The sequence below is a fragment of the Drosophila biarmipes genome, chromosome 3R (genome assembly GCF_025231255.1).
Source record: "Drosophila biarmipes strain raj3 chromosome 3R, RU_DBia_V1.1, whole genome shotgun sequence".
Lineage (NCBI taxonomy): Eukaryota > Metazoa > Arthropoda > Insecta > Diptera > Drosophilidae > Drosophila > Drosophila biarmipes.
In genome coordinates this window covers 9,828,972-9,846,866 of record NC_066616.1, presented here as the reverse complement: position 1 = coordinate 9,846,866, position 17,895 = coordinate 9,828,972, and the positions used below count along the sequence as shown (strand labels likewise).

Here is a 17,895-nt window from a genome sequence, read left to right as displayed (position 1 = left end):
AAATATCATAGTATTGATAACTCATTATCTTTTAATATTTTTAAATTAAAATCGAAAGTTTGGAATCCATTTTTGGATGTTATATCATGTCTTATTTCATGAAATCAATTTACAATACAATTTCTTAAAGTTCTTAAAGATTTTTCATAGCTAGTATTTAACATTGCCTACAAATTTGTTTTTAACAGATAGAATTTAATTTTTGATAGTTTTAGGCACAAAGCATTACTTAAAATACCTAAAATGCTTTTTCTAATTAAGGTTTGGTAGATAAGCTAGCTGAATGGCCTCACCATCTCATCGCCAATCAGTTGCACGCTATATTGCTTCGTGGTCTGGTTGATCTCGGTGATGATGCCCTCCACATAGACGAAGCTGCCGGAGCCACGACCTTCCACCCGCTGGCGCACACAGACACGGGCATCGAGGGTAATCTAATCGGGAAACAGAAAACGCCTTTAGAACGATTGACTACCGTACAAAGTTTAATTCCATCTACTTACATCCGCCATGGGCGGGCTGGCATCGAGTATCACATGATTGCGGCCCTGGTGCAACACGTCCGGATATAGCAGAAATCCCAAATCGGTGGAATCGAATTCCACGAGTATTGAGTCGGGAGACGCCTCCTGCACTTGGCGTATAATCCCTGGAGCATAGTGATTGTGGATTTTGGCTAGGACACGCGTGTTGTTCCACTCGCTGAGATCGAGCAGGGATTGCTGCTGCTGTTGTTGCTGTTGCTGCTGCTGCTGGTGTTGTTCCTGTACATGTTGCTGATTGTTTGAGTTAAAGCTAAAACGTTGTGGTTGCTGCTGCTGCTGTTGGTAGTAGACGGCGGTTGTGGGCGTATGTGTGCGTTGATGATTGATTGTGGCTGCGTGACTATTGTTGCCGCTGGCAACATGTTGCTTGTAAGTACTACCGCTCGCATGTTGTAGCGGGGATGCAATGATATTGCGTTGCTGCTGCTGCTGCTTGGTGTCGCTGCTACTGCTGTTGCTGCTGCTGTTGCTACTGTTGTTGCCGGCGCCTGCACCGCAACTCACGATCATGCGATGTAGCTGATTGCCGTTGGCCAAGGCATCGCTGTTGCCATTGGTATCGGCGGGTTTCTGCTGCTTCTGCAGACTCACTTGCTGCTGCTGCTGCTGCTGGGGATGCTGCTCTGGTTTGTCCAGCTCGGCTGGATCGAACTTTCGCTTCTTGGGATGCTGCCGCGGCTGAGGTGGTTGCTGTTGCTGAGGTGTGCTGGTTGCTGCTGTTGTTGTTGTCTGTAGGTGCGGCTGGAACAGCACATGTTGCTGGTGTTGCAGATGTTGCTGCTGCTGCGTTGCTGTTGACTCGGCGGCTGCTGTTGTTGTTGCTGTTGGTATACCGGCGATTGTTGCTCCCGTTGCTGGTATCACCATTTTGTTGGCGGCAACAACAAAGACTTGTTGCTGTTGCTGCTGCTGATGTTGTTGCTGTTGTTGCTTGTTTGTTATGACATAAGTCTCGGCTGCGGCAATCGCGGCTGCTGCTGTTGCTCCATGTGTTGCTGTTGCAGTTGCATTGGCAGCGCTGAGCATCTTTGTTGTGGCAGCAACATGTGTGTGGCTTGTTTGCGGGGGAGGAGAGTGGGTCCTTTCTTTATCCTTCGGCTGTCTGGTGTTGCTACTGCAACGGCGGTGACATCAGCGGCATCCTTCCTGCAATCGAAGCGAAAGGCGAGAAAATTTGTTAATTAAGTTGACAACAGAAAACCATTAAAATCAACGACGCCATCGTTGTCGTTGTCGATGTCATTTCATAATTAGTGTAATCCGCATCCGGACAACCCTGACATCCTGCCACGATCCGCAGGACTCGCAGAAAGTCCGGCGCGCGGCGACGTCGGTCGGCCCATAAAATTCAATCTCGCCCAACTGTGGCCCACCCAGTATCTGTATCTGCATCTGTGTGGGAATTTGCGACAACGACAACGGAAACATTTTAATTTGCACAGACGTCCAGTGGTCTGGGTTGGCTTGTGGGCGTTGGGCGTGGCTGTAGCCGGCAGTAAAAAAATGAAGGGGTAAAATGAAATATAAATGACACTTGAAACATTTTATGCCAAAGCCACACAGACAGACGTACAGTTGCACAAAAAGTCAGAATCATCCAGCAACCACAAATACACAACGAGTGGAGACCCAATTGTAGAGGCAACTGCAGCCGCCCCGACTTTTAAAAGGGGTTAAAGTAGCCCTTAACGGCTTACATATTCGCATAGCAACGAGTATTTCCGAAGAAACTCAATCAGCTCATTACAATTGATTGACGGAGTTACACATCATTCAGTGGCTTGCAAATGAAAATGGTTATTGGCATTTACTCGTATTTTGCGTTTCGGTAGTGAATAATGATCTTTACTCTGTAAGTTTTCCTTATTCTTATGAAATTGAATTGCAAATTAAAATAAGACTTAATATTTGCTTCATTCCCTATTAGATAGCATACCAAATATCGTAGAACTAGCTTAATGTATTCCCCCTTAAGAAGAAAATCTATATCGACATCAACCAAGCTTTAAAAACCTTAATTTTATTCCATGCCCTATTAGCTTTATTGTAGAACATTCTTATAAAAATAATATATTAAAGTTCCATAACTTAAACCACGAACCAGCTTTTTCCACAGTTCATCGTATTTCCCCGTTTATTTTCATCCAATTTGTACCGTCTCCGCCCATTTTCGCTCTCAATTCATCAGGCTGACAAAAGTGTTGCATACTTCTGGGCATGATACGTATACGACCCATTGCCAGCGTTGCCACATCTCGGCGGCAGCTGCTGCGAATACGGCTTATCGCAGGAGCAACTTCTCCATTTCCACGCCCATTCTGCATCCGCATCATCCACATCCACATCCATCTCTGCACCACTATATATACCCCAACTCAGGTCGCTTGTGTGTAGGCGTAATTGCGGGAAATGACTGCCACGCCCATTGTGGGCGAGCTCTTAAACCCACACACAGGTACTTGTACTATACCATGCCACACACACACACACAAATACAGTGGAAACGAAGCTAAATTGAAGCAACGTAGCAACCAGGAGTGAATAAAAAATAAAAAAACCTGCAGCCTTGGCCATGTTGTTGTTGCAGTTAGTTGTTGCTGCTGCGCGGGACAAGTGCAATGATTGCTTTATTTTCCTCCCTTACCCATCTTTTTCCCCGAGCTCGTTTTTCACAACTTTGCTTTTCATTACTGCGGCCAGGGCTTTCGCGCTTTCGGTTGCTAGGCTGCCAGGCTACCAGGCTGCCAGCAGCGACTTGCAATTGTTAGGAAAAATCCACAAGGGCGGCGTTGCAGAGGCGAGAAGAAGACGCTGAAAGGTGGCAGACACGGTGTCTGGTACAGCTGTTGGGGCAGGCGTGCAAAATGCCAAGGTCCACTGCGAAAACGAACCATAAAAGTCCCTTGAAAATCAGAATAGCTAGGTCGGCTTGGTTTTCCAGCCCGTATATTTTATGGTCATTAATAGTCAGGTATTTATTTCATTGATAAGATAAGGTATTTTTCGCCAGGCTTTATATGCCTATATTAAATATTATTGGTAAAAAGTTGATATACATATATACCATATGATGATGATATGATATATATACCATATAAAGAGAATGGAATCATGTAAAAATCTATACGAATTCTAAATGTATAACCTCTTTAATATTTATGAATGTTTAATGAGTTTTAAAAATATCTTTACCTTCTTTTTCTTCATTTTATAGGTGATCTTTAAAGATCTTTTATATTAGAAGTCTACCGGCGGTTTTATTTTTATTGAAAATATCTAGAGACATTTTCGGAGTAATATAATTTGTTTCCTTAGGTTTTCAAAGTTTTTTACAGGTATAGGGTTAATATAACAAATAATAAATTAAAATAATATTATAAGAATCTGTAAAATAAATAAATGTATAATAAATGTATATTTTTGTATTTTCCTCACATATTTATTTTACATCTCCCTGATCAGAACACCTACGTTTTTCAACTTTAAATGTAATTTTTTTGAGTCATTCCTTTCTCCCAGTGTAATGGTCGCCCCTTTGCAGCGCGAAGAACGAGAAATTCCGCGCCAGAATGTTCGTCAGTAAGCCGAATATGATGCCTCGTCGGAAGGCTGAGCCTGAGGATCTGGCCAAAAACTCGACTTGTGGCGTTAGCGAGTTGAGTTTGCGATTAGTTGGACACAAGCTCACATGCACACACCATTACCCCCTGTCCCCCACTTGCCCCCCACCGCCCCATCACACACAGTCACATCCGCACAACACAGTGGCAAGCTTATGCACATATTTATAAAGCTTTTATGTAAATAACTGCATATCTTTATATTTGTTCATGCGTTGCAGCACAGGGCGTGTGTGGGAGTGTGCGTTGTGTCGGTGTGTGTGCTCAGTCACAGAAAGCGACATTAGAGAGGCAGAGGAGGGAGAAGTGGGAGGAATGCTGCTACCGATGCGTGCCTAAGTAAATCTAACCATATCCACCTCTCCTAACTTAACTTGGATGGCTGGGAGTCCGAATCTGGCGAGGGGTTTACAGCTCCAGGCAGCTGGTAAAATAGAAAGGAGGTACTATATGAGCAGAAAACAGTCCTAAGATCACTAATTGTGTAGATTTGTTCCTTTTATTAACAAAATAAAATATAACTGAATTTTGTATAAGCCAAATGAAAATATATGATTTTTATTTTTGAAAATGCCAAATGGGGTTTACTTGCAATTTGACTTGGGGGAAAAGGCAAAACCTTGCAATGCAATGTGGGCATTATTACAGTTATCTGTTTATTGTAGTCACCTCTGCCAAAATTTCAGCAATTTTCGGTTGCATTTTTTGGTGTGAGTGCGAGTGCGAGTGCGGCTGTTTCAATTGCCATCATTTCCATCTACATTGTCTTTATTGTTGCCATTGTTGCTTTTTATGATGTGGTTCAGCAACTGCATTTGGCATGCATGTCAATTTCTTGTGCTCCCATTGCACTTGGTTTTTGCTGTTATTGTTTTAGTTAGTTATTGTTGGCTGCTGTTGTTAATTGGCATATTCAGTTTTATGATGCAAATACACCCAAACACCAACACTAATACCTAAGCGATCGATCTCAATGCAGTCGTGCTAAATTGAATGCAAAACATGCGTGCGAACGAGATGACAAAGACTTATGTGTGTGTGCGATAGTATAGTGCACTTTTTACACAGAAAAAATGTAAGGTATTGAAAACCTAAAAAAATTATAAAATTATTAGAAAATCTTTATCGCAGGGATCGCAATTTGTCTAAATCTTATGAAGGCCAGCTAAATCATTCATATTTTCTAAAATTTATTTAAATTTTGATGCAATCTTTTTTAAAATCTACAAACTGATCTCCAAAGACATCAGCCTTTCTTCTAGTGTAAATTTGTTATGGATATGGAATAACGCAATTAGTAGAGAGTTCCTTGAACCCTAACGGTCATTTGTTTTGGCGCCAAATCGAAAACGAAACGAAAAGTGTAGAACACACTAGCGAAGAAGAGAGCAAGCCGAAAAGTCCATGCAGAAAGTTAATCTCGCAATCACTCTTTTACTCCCTTCCTTCCATTGCACTCACTCATTGTACTACTCCCCACGGCCCCCATTACGCTTCTCTCTCGCTCCCTCCCGCACTCATTGCACTTAGCAACGGTACAAACGCAGCAACTGCGCTGTCTACGTCGCTGCTCGGCTGCTGCAATGTCAGTAACCCCACTCGAGCGAAAGAGAGAGATGGGGCTAGAGTAAGAAGGGGAGCACGGAGGAGTGGAGTGCAGTTAGCGTTGTGAATTTGTTTGCTGTGATTTTTCTGTGCATATTTTTTCCATGCCATTTTTACGTTGTATTTTATGCTGTTGCCAACTCGTCAACAGTCCTTTGCCCATTCTCCCAATCGACCTAAACCAAAAAATAAAATCAAAAGTACGCTCTTAGTCATTCAAAGCAGGCAACAACAAAATAATGCAGCAGCATCAAGTGAGAGTGAGTTGTGCGCAGGGAGCAGCTCCTCTGCATCCCCCTCCCACGCCCCACTCGTCCTCTTTTCGTTCCCTATCCCCATCTCCTCTTCTCTCTCTTGGAAAATCAGAGAACGAGGAACGCCGAATGCCGCTCATTTGCGTAGAGTAAATGCAAACAACTCGTGCATGCGTCTCCACTTCTCCTCCTCCCATCCCTACCTCCCCCTCTATCACGCCCACATCACGTACACACACGAGCTTGCGTACCCACACACGGGCACGGATGAATGCAATGTGCTGCAGCAGCAGCAGCAACAACAACAAATAAAACACCAGGAGCCGAGGAGGACTTTACATTGGCGCGTGTAACAGTGACAAACAGCAGTGGTCGCAAAAATAGACAAGACCTATAAGTAATTGCAATTCAGTATTTCTTAGAAATACAATATTTTTGTAACTATTTATCATAAAGCTTTAGTAAATATTTTCCGTTCAATTAGGATCATATATGTATGTAAAACCCAAATAAGTATGCAACAAAAAAGCAATACTTAATGAAAGGAACTATTTATATGTGTATGTATATGTGTATAAAATTAAAATATTTGATATTCAAAGGGTTATTAGCTATAAGTCCATTCTATGTAAAGCCGTATAATACTCTAGAAAACCTTCTTTAAAAGTTTTCCAAATCCTAAATGAATAAATTACTCAGTTTATACATTGAAGATTATTTTACTTTACTTATCACATATTTGCGCTGTCGCCTGTGACCTCTGCACATCATAGTGTGAGTTTTTGCAGCCTTTACTCATTTTTAGCTTTTTGCCTTTGCTTTGCGTGAATTATTTGTATGCGCTGTGCTCGAGCTTACGCGGTTGTTGTTGTTGTTGCAAGTGCACCATGGGAAAAACAAGAATGCAGCGGAGAAGAATGAAAAAGGCTGATGCGGTATGTTGGATGCTTGATGCTGCAAGTTGTATGTTGAATGTTGAGTGCTGACGAACGGAACTAGTCGGGTTCCTTCGCTCATTTGCTGTTGTTCTTGTTGTAAAGTTGTAAAGACAGCGTTGGGGACACGAAGGGCCCAATACCAGGGCCTGCAACATCACCAATACCACTGCAGCCCGCCCCTGGCAACACGAGGCGCGCGAACATTTTTGAAGATGAAGAAAAACGACAGAACTGGCAGCAAACATTATGATTTTTTTATTTTAATTTTTTACTCGCTTTTCTTTTGCTTCGCCTCACTGTTCGGCGGAGTAAAATTGAAATGTGGAGCAGCGCGGGCGGCGACGCCTGATTGCAGTGGCCAAACGATAAGATGACGGAGCAAGTAATGCAAAATGGCGAAAAAAGAAAACACAGTGCAACCCCACTACAAAAACTGGGAAATTTAAAGGCGCTTTTTCCAACTATAAATTTAACAATTCAGAGAATATTTTAAACGAGCTCGAAAGGTATGGTTAAAGTGAGTTCCTAAAACAGCCGTTCTTAATTATTATGATTTTATGTTATTCAGTTTAAATTATTTTTTTCACTGTGGTTGTGTGCTTTTTAATATTTTATTTGAGCTTAATTTTGTTGTTGCATGAATAGACTATTAAAGAAACCTAAAACTAGGGTTTTCATTCAATGTTTATTAATTAACGTTTTTTTACTGTTGTTTTTTTAGGTTAGTTTGTGTATATTTTTGTGGTTGCGAGAGTAACTATTTAGTTTGTCACTGCTAAATTTTAGCTAAACATTATTTTGTCTGTGGACCCCCCCGTCCGGCATCTCTTCGCCACTAAGCTCTCAAAAATATAAAAACGAAGCATACAACTTTAACGGTAGCCACGCGGCATGTGCATCTTCTTGATTACAACAAATGCAGCCGCAGAGGCAACAACAAAGGTGGACGCTGCAGTTCGGCGCCGCCCAGAGGCCACTGTATTTTCCCTGCACATCTAGTTGCAGTCGCTTAATTGGCTTTAATGCATTTCGATTAATTCGCCAGTGTTGCGAAAAGTTTCTGCCCAGGCCCACAGACTAATTAAAATTGTTGCCTGTGTCTAGCGCCAGAGAAGTCGGCCCAAGAATGCTTCCCGGCCATCATCGCCGCCATCAAAATTGCAGCTGCCAGTGCTGTTGGCCGCTGTGTCGCCTGGTGTTTCCAGCTAATTGCAGTTAGGAAACAATTTAGTACTTAAAATACATGGCACTTCGAGTGAAGGCTTGTGTGAGTGTGCGAGTGTGAGTGAAAGATCAGTGAACTTATCATCATGTGAAGTGTATTTGCACTTGGAGTGAGTGCCGTGTGAGTTGCTGCCAAGTTGATAGATTTCCTATGTATTTCAAAGTGCTTAAGACTTATGTGTGATAAGAGAACTTTGCGAGTTCATACTGTAATGTCAAGGAGTACTTTGTATTATCCAGTTGTCAGTATTGCCGAATTTATTTATATACTTGTACTTATTTATATAACACCTATACATTTATAAGCAGCAGAAATATTTTAAATTATCCATTAATTAGTGTAGATAATAATTTGCTGAGTTCGTTTTTTATTGTGTAGTGTATTTTTTTGTATACTTATCGTTATAAGTCCTCTATTTGTGCATAAAACTAAATGTATTGTCAAACACTTTTTTAAACATTTAATGACTGCACCCATATCAGGAATAGAATTTATTGCAGTTTACCAAGCTCTTGTCCCATTTCCTTTCTATATATTTTCAGTGCAATCGAATCTCTACTTCAATAAAACCAAGAGACACTGCAGTTCTGAATAAATAAGCAATACGGGGGAATTCAAAGCTCCGTTGCAAAATGTATTAAAGTGTTGCCATCGCTTTGGTTGACAAACAATGACAGCGTCGACGATCATGATCGCGATGATCATGATTAAATGTGGCGATGCAGAGCGGAGACAGCGATTCAGTACCGAGAACAACAACAGGATCAAAGGCTGTGGAAAAGTATGGCGCATAAAATTTGCATTAAATCATTTTCTTTTTTCTTCGACTTTTTTCCTGTCTGCCCCTCCGGCATCCCCGCCCCATTTCGAGCTGCCTCCGCCTTCTTATTCAACCCTTTGCCGACTCGACGTCAAACGGTAGCCGGAGAGCCAACAAAGTGAAATGTGTTGCAAATTTCAATGCAATATGCCGCCGATGCCAAAGAGGGATGTGCACTGGAAAATAAAATACATTTTCTTCAGTTCTGACAGCGAAACCCCGTGACACATACAAATGCTACTATATTATCATTACATTTGCACTCATGTACTTCTGTAAAAATAAAAAACATACATGTAAACAATAATTACTATACAGTATATAACTATTATATTGATATACTTATTAATAGCCCTTGAATTGCTCATGCACACTTTATATTTTTTAGAGTTTTTTAAAATATATTTGTACAATCTTTTTTGTTTAATTTTTTTCCCTGTCTAGTGATAAGTAGAGCTAAGAACACTGGGGAGGGGGCGATGAGGCGCATGAGCAAAGAGTTAAGCGGAAAAAAGTGTGGAAATAAACAAAAAATGTGTGTTCAAAAGAATAAACAGCCAAAGCCCTGTGCTGTATGCCCTGCTACTGTATAAGGATGGATTGCGGATGAAACAAAAATAAAACTTATAAAAAGTGGAAAAAACCTACGGGCGTCGGCGTCTCTCGTTCGTGTCAATAGCTCTCGGTGCCCGCAAAGAAATTGGAACTGTGCCTAAGTCAGCCCCCGACTCAAACCGATTTTGTTTTGCCCACTTTTTGTTTATTTGCGCTTGCCTGCGAGTGGGTTAACACAAAATTTTATTTGGCTTAGAACGGCAACAATTTGGCGTGCGTAAACACAAATGTTGCCCGGCCACATTGTTGCCCCTAGCCTACCGACTTTGATGATTTGGGATCATGCGGAATTCGTTGGAAATATTAGCCCGAAAGGGCATAATAAATAAAGAAAGATCTTGCGAGATTATACTGGGAGATATTGTAGCCAAAACCACTGTCAAAAAGGCAATAAATCATTGAAACATCATGAAGAGTAACCACTTTTTTAATTTTAATGGGGATTTAAGAGTGTCCAGAAATAGGTTTGGTTTAAACCCATATATTAAGTCCCTGCAAGAGAATGTTTTTGTAAAACAAGTGATCTTTGTTATAACGATATATTGTATTATATTATTATTGATAAGAAAACTGGCCAGAAAAGGTATACTTATCAAAACCATCTCTCACATTATGCCAGCATAATCGATTCAATGACTTTCAACGCTTCTAAAAAACACCTTCGATAAGCTTTTTACCAATACAATAGCTGTTCTCAAACACACCCAACTTAATGACTTGATTGCCAATTGAATTTAAAATTCAAATTAGACTAAAACCACAATGCGACCGACAAACAGCACATGAGAACGTTCCCATGTACCCCGTGGAACTTCGGAAAACCTTTAATAATTGCCGTAATTCAAAATCGATGTCTATCAAATATGTGGCTAACAACTATTCTTGTTTTCCACAGTCTCACGCCTCTGATTGTGGAATTGCTTTGCCGACTCGTCGATGAAGATGGCAACCCTGTTCATTTTGCAGTTCTTATGCAATTTTCACTATCAAATATTAATGAAAGCAGAAAAAGTGCAAATACTCGTACATTAAAAAAAGTGCATAAAAAATGCGAATATATATTATTTGGAATGTGTGTGCATGACAGTTTGGCTGTTTGTTCTATGAAAAATGCATTTGATTGAGCTCTAAATGCAAATTCGGTTGCTGTTTGAGTTCCTCGGAGTATTGTGATTTCATTGTTATAAATGCGTGAAATTGCAAATATATTTGCGAGTAGACACACATATAAATACAATCTATTTTCTTTTTCCTACAGCCAGTTTCATAGCCATAAGGTTGTGGTATTTAATTCATTGAACACAGTTCAACTGAGCTCGGAAAATGTTAAGCAAATACTTATCACTATAATATGCTATAATTGTATGTGAAATATATTTAAATATGACTAAACGGAAACGTTTTTTTAGGTACAATCGTTCAAAGTAAAGTGGGAAATGTGTTTCTTTTTCTCTTCGTTTCTGAATCATACACTCACGAGTAGTTGTTAAACACAGATAAGTTTGGAATGCTTAAATCACAATTCCTCAGCGCAAAACAACTAACGCATAATGATAAGAGATTTAACTTAGTGAGAATACAACAAGGCTCTCACTAAATGTATTTTAAAACTTCGTTGTTTTAAAAAGCATTGTGGGAAACAGATTAAACTTCAAGCTCCAGTAATTGGTATCCATTTCAAAGCTTATTAAGAAATTTTATAATTGGACAGTGGCTGATATTGGCTCACACTCAATAAAGAATAAAAGAAAATCAATAAAAGACATTGTGAAGAAAAGTCGTGGAAAACTTTATTATTATCAACTTTGGGCCAACTAACAACGCTAATGAGGCTAAAGCAAAACTTTGTCCCGATAAGTCTGTCGGGGCTGGAGACGTGGGGTTTAAGTAAGCTTAGGAAAGTGATAAAAGTTAGTTGGTGAAACTGTTAGGAAACCAACTTAGCCACTGAGTGGGGAACATTGGACTGCTTATTGGCTTCGGCTTAGACGTAATAGATTTATACTTTCAGTTATTTCGCAAAAATATTTTCAAGAAATTAAAAATGGCAACGATATTTTGGGGTGATTAACCCCCTTATTTTACACTTTCTAATAAATAAACCTAGAAAGTTTTCCCCTTGCATCTCCTTTTTTTTAAGTACTATGACAACTCTGGAGGGTTGGCTTTCCTTCGTTACTAACCCTTTGCTAAGTACCGAGAAGAAGTGCATAGAGAGCTTTTCCCGACAAATGTATATCAAAAACCATAAAGGCAAAGGAAACCCAGCATAGGGGAGAAAAATCTTTAGAATTCAGTTTTCTTTGCTCGAGAAAAGCCGAAGAAGGCGGTGGGCGGCAGCAGTGCAAGGAAAAATGATTAGGGGACCGGCTTTGAAAAGCAAACTATTATGGCCAAAAGTGTCAAAGGCAGGCCAGGACTTCATCCTCATCAGCTTTATTGGATAGGGGAGGAATGAACTGTGAACAACACTTTTGTAGTCGTTTCTTAACATAACACGGGGCCTCAAATTGATTTACTCAAACCGAGGCACAACACTCTGGCACTAAAAAAATGAAAACCAAAGGGGGAAATAAGCTGGGAAAAGGAAAATTCATTTGCCTACTGGCCGAGGGACCGTTTCCCAGTTTGGAACGTGCGCTGGCATGGCGATGAGCATGGGCAATCTCAAGGATAAGGAGGCTGCCGCCGCCCACAGAGGGGGAGTTTTATGTGCGTCAGCTGCTGGCTAAGTGGCTTTCCCCTCCGATCTCCACCCCCTTAGGTTTTCCCCGACTTCCCTGCAATCTTGGCCATCGGCCATTCTCTTTGCGCTTTGTGCCTCACCTTTCGACCCGGGGGCAAATATCTGAAACGTGTGTTGAAGGATGGCGATGGCATCGGTTGAGAGGCATCGAGGATGTGCGAGCCGGGATGAGAGTGCTGGTCAGCGTCATCAGCCAAAGCTGGCCAAGTGTCCTAACCAAGTTAGCTCGCTGTAATTGGCTTCGACAGGCGCCACCTCGAACACCTCAATTAACTATAAATAACCAGCGTTTCGCTTACAAATACTGCGCTACTAGCGGGGAAAACAACGTACTTCCTCAGCGATATCTACAAAATGAGAGCTCTAAGAATTTGTTATAACCTATTCAAAAAAAAAACTCTTTATCTTTAACGAATACAAAATATGATATACGTTATTAATTTACACAACCATTGTACTTAAAAACTCAAAGATATAAGATATAATGCATCTAGAACACGTTCTCTCCAATTGACTGGCAAAAGTGAGCCTGTTGTAGAGGCAAATAGAAAATCGAAATGTAATATCATGTAAATATTTGACACCACTTAGCGAAATGCGTGTAGGCCCCTCGTGTCAGGCCCTACTTCGGTTCCATGCCTATTTCCATTTCCATGCTATCTCCCTAGGAGGGTCTGGGGGAAAGGTAAGACCCCGGTTAGACCCTTCGCACAGGCACGACAAGGAAATATGTACATGGGTATAAATAAATAAACCGAAATTGAAGGCATTTGGCCGTGTTGCAGTCGCGGGCTTGTCACTCTATTTACTTGACCACAATGTGGAGACGATGGTCGTGTTGTTGCTGCTGACGTCTGTTTATATAGCCACTAATTGCGTGGCTTATCTCAAATTTCAGATCAGAGCACGGGGCATTGAGAGAAGAGTCCCCCAAACAAAATACCGAGCGAGGTGAGAACTGGGCAGCAAACATTTGAAAAAATGCTGGAGAAGCAGGGATTTAAATCAGGTAGTGCTATGGGTTCACCTTCCAGAATTCTTTTTGAGTAACACTTAGCATCCGCCACCTTAGGATCGATCATTAATTTACCTTAGCAAAGACATTCACTCTATATAAATGGTCTCGCTGTACATGTCAATACAAATTACACTGTATGACATCTAACTCTAATTTACCAAACATTCTGCCGGATAGATTACCCTCCTGTCAAGAACTTTGCCTTCATTCAGAAGCAATTTGATTGACAATTCCATTACCATTACAGTTCAACTAGAACCCGAACCTTCAATTTAAATTCCCAAAATGCCCACACACTTTGGCCGGTCCCCCTGCATCTGTGGTAATTGGCTTACTGGCCTTTTGTGAGCCCTGCTGCTGCCGGCGGTGCGGATGGCCCAAAAATAAACCTTGAAAATTATTTATTTAAACATGGCAAGTTCATTTTTTCCCTTCTTTTTTCGTTGATTGACCGAGAGACCTAAACAAATATGTGGACCTAAGCGCAGAACCCAACCCAGGCTGTAGCATTTTTGAGGTTTTCTGTTGGTCCCTCTTGGTTCTGTTTATTTTCGCGCTGGGCAAACAGGAAAGTGCGAACCAAAAGGATAATGTCAGGGACTTTGCAGCCGAAAGGACGTAGCTTGTTGCTCACACATTGCCAGATGAAAATGTTGTTCCTCGTGTGTGGCGTGGCACGGCTTTTACCACTGCGTTCCTGAATTTTCCGACCGCGTCTTGACTCATGACACGCTTTGATTTTCATAAGCCCAACCGCTGGACTGCTACCAACTTGTTAAGCAGCTGAGTCAGTGGCCCAGGTGCGTAGCCCCGAGGGGTTGGGCAGGGGGTTGCGACAGCTCCCCACCCCCAGATAATCTCGGCCGCAAAGTGCGGACTTCGTTCCCCCCTTGGGTGCGCCTCTGGCCAGATGCTTAGTCAATATCCAAGAAATCTCTCCTCTGTTTCACCTCGAATTTCACAATTTGTGGAAACCTAGGCGATAGAAAACCGATTAGTTGTGTGGGCACTGGGTTAAATTAATTAGGGTTTGGGGGAAATCTGCGAGTGGGATGATCCACGAATAATTTGGAATCCAGTTAACTAAATAGGTATCCTACGCAGCATGGAATTTTATTTCATTGCTCATCTAGATTTATCAACATTTCCTAGATTTATCAACACTAGCTCTCTCACCCTCAATAAAATATATAAAAAAGTTAAATTATTGTTTATTTTCTGCATAGGCATTAGCCCGAGTATTTATTACAAACACAAATCGTTGTTTCTAAACAATCACCTTCAGAGAAATATCTAAAATATGTGTTTTTACTTACAAATCAAAAGCACCGATAAGAGCGTTGAAGAATAATCTTTCACGTTTTGAAATCAGTTTTATCATCTTGCCGGATCTGTGGGTCGATCGTTTTGACATGTTAAATTAGTTATATTTTCAATCAAAGCTTTTAAGACCCTTTTCACAAGACGATAAGTGAAAACAATAAACTTGAGCCCCAAAAAACACTCCTACGCGAAAATTCAGTGAGCTTCTGCCGACAGTAGGCGCCTGCCAAGCGGGGAAAAAACATAAAAAATAGTAGTAAACAAAGGAAAAAGAAACGACCCACGCTTTTGGGACAGGCCACTCATTAATTAATTTCATTGGATCTAAGCACGGCGGAGCCCCTCCGATCGCCCAATCAAGCCACGAGGGTCGCCGGGAATCGTGTCAGCGCGGAGAACAAGCGGTTTCTGTGTAGGCCGTAGGATCGGGCTCTGCGGGCAGGGGCTCGAGGTTGGGGGTTCGGGGTTCGGGGTTCGTACTGGGGGCCTGGAACTGGGGCCCCGACTTGGCAACCCGACTCATGCATTCATTTGGCTGCGTGGGCCGGCCGGTTTGTGCTCATACTCGCATATCTCCGATGTGTGCAGTATTATATTTATTGTGCATGCAGCGTATGAGCATACGATTTCGTACTACGAGCGTAGTAAAGTAAAAGTGCAATCACGACGAACCCAAGCACGTCGCTGCCGCTTGCTTTTGTAACTGATTAGGTTGGGCAAAAAATAATATATGTACTCGTATAATACTATGCACACAATGTAGCAGAGAAAGACACAAAAAGTGCATTTTGTTGATGCATGTGAAATAATGAAAAATGATGACAAGACCTTAAAAAGGCGACAAAAAATGCGCTTGGAAAATCAAGGTTGCATATAAGAAACGTGCCCATGTAATGGCCGAAGTTCACCGAGAATCAACATATCATATCAGTTCAGGGGCTGTATTAAACGCTTTGCTGTGGCTGTGGCTATATAATATGCAACTTTCGCCTATACCGATGAACTTAGGCTCCAGACTATAGACTCTAAACGAATAATCTTTAGGCACAAACAAGCTGAAACGTTCGAAAACAAACATCCAGAGGCTTTGAATAGCGGGCTTTAAATCTAGAAATATTTTATAAAGGGTATTTTATGCATAATAATTTAAATGTATTACTTAAGATCCCAAAAGTCTAACCTAACAGATATCCCATTTCGAAGCTTTTAGGAACACGCCAGTGTACATAATCGAACTTTGGAATTACCCACCTGAAAAGAAAAAGAAAATAATACATTACTAAGTGATGCATTTACAAATATGTGATATGTTATAAGATATGTTTATTTAAATTGAAGAAATTGCAGCTGCTATTCTAGGTATTCCGCTGTACGGGCATACAGCTTAGGCAGAACTATATCGGGGTTTCTTCCCCTTTTATTTGGGGAAAATTCCGGTGACACTCGGGGGTCTGTCTAAGCAGACGGAAAAACACTCTCAACAGTCGTTCTTTATTGATATGGCTGTGTATACAGTTTGATTTCGCTGAGTTTCCGAGAAATGTGCTTTAAAACATTTTTGCCTTTGGCGGCTTTTAATTACAGGGCCAGAGAGTGGTGTTTGGCCAACTTAATACTCGCATTTGGCCCATGCATATAAAGCAGCTGTTGCCCATATCGTTTATGTGTGAAACTTAACACAACTCAATTTGACCAAAAGGCGGCATCGGGGACAAACAACGAAATTCCAAATTCAGCTAGATAGGTGGCCAGATATTGCATGAATGTTGGAATATTTGTTGTATAATTTATTCAGCACACTCGCCCAGACAAGCCGATAAAGATAAACATGTAAATCAAACAAGAACTTTGACTGATGGCGACACCGCGACGCCTTCGTTGTTGTTCTTGCCATCGGTGGCTGATTGAGTGGCGCCAACGAATTAATAACTTTCGAGAACCGCAATCTATCGTTTATGATGTGTGCGAATTTTGGCTGATTTGTTCTCCTATTTTTCCAGCTATTTCGCTTGTCGCCCGAGTGGGAATTGGCTCTGCAAACTATGGACAGCAATGGCCACGCAAATTGAAAGAAAACAAACAGTGGGTGAAAATTTATGGGCTCTAAATGTTTTCAGTCTTGTTTTTAGTGGTAAAATGAAGAAATAAAGGCTGAAATATCAGAATTTCAAGAATATTTGTTTTGTAAATCCCCTTTAAATTGGAAAAGTAAAAAAATTAAATGAATTTAAAACATTATTTACTTTTTCTAAGAATTTTCAAATTTACCATTTTATGATAATGCATACAGTTTGTATGCTTTTCTTTAATTTTGCCTCATGGTCATACTCAAATATCTATAAATTGAGTTGTCAATTAAAAACAAATGGTATGCTTGTGTTTTTTAATAGCCAAGTTATAGCCCATTAGCAGTTATAAATACTTGAAGACACATTTTATTTTGCTCTTCCTTCCTAGACATTATCACCACACATTTCCCAGGCTTGCAGATTCGCTTGCGTCATAATTGTTTTTCCCCCAACACATTTGTATCCCTGCCATTCCGTTTGGTTCCCACCATAACGCTAATTTAATCACGTAAAGAGCACCCAGCCCAGAGTGTACTCAGCAAGAATCACACTTATTTCGGCACGAGAAAATATTTGCAAAAATAATCCCCCAAATATATGCATACAGAGAGATTTATAATGAAAATATTCATTTTCCCCATAAATATAGTTGGGCCAAAAACAAAAAAAGCTCAAAGGTGCGCTGGGATTCGGGGCGGCGAAAGAAAGCACGTGGATGGTTCAGATTGTTTGCTTTATTTACGCAGCATTAAAATGTGTTTAAAACGAACGAAATACGTACGCAAGTATGTTTATATGTTTTCGGAGAGCTTCGACTGGCAGGTGTATGGGATATGGGTGGTGTTATTTTTTATTTTGATTATTTTCTTGGGTGGGTTGCAGGCGGCTGTGGGCGGTGGGAGCCGCCGCGTTGACGCGTGTGGAGCGCACGAAAGCGGCCAAAGTGTGTAAATGTATATATACACATTTTTATCGGCCATATAAACCCGTACTACGTTCGAGTGTGTAGATACAAACACCAAGAAAGATTCATAGGAAGAGCACTGGGTGCGTTTGTGTGTGATCCGAGCGATTAGCGCATGAATGAAAAAATTATACGACGTTGGTAGCAAAATAT

General features: G+C 41.0%; 1 protein-coding gene across 6 annotated transcripts in view; it reads right to left on the bottom strand.

The window, feature by feature from the left end:
- The window catches only part of LOC108031446 (putative transcription factor capicua), a 45,362-nt gene that overhangs the window by 13,669 nt on the left and 13,798 nt on the right, over positions 1–17,895 (bottom strand). For all 6 annotated transcript variants that reach the window (XM_044090875.2, XM_044090870.2, XM_044090874.2 and 3 more), the window contains exons 3-4: positions 504–1,691; positions 294–434 (exon numbers count right to left, since the gene is read on the bottom strand). In XM_044090875.2, the coding sequence (XP_043946810.1) occupies positions 294–434; positions 504–1,571 (1,209 nt within the window). In that variant the 5' untranslated portion in view covers positions 1,572–1,691. The remainder of the gene's footprint in view (positions 1–293; positions 435–503; positions 1,692–17,895) is intronic.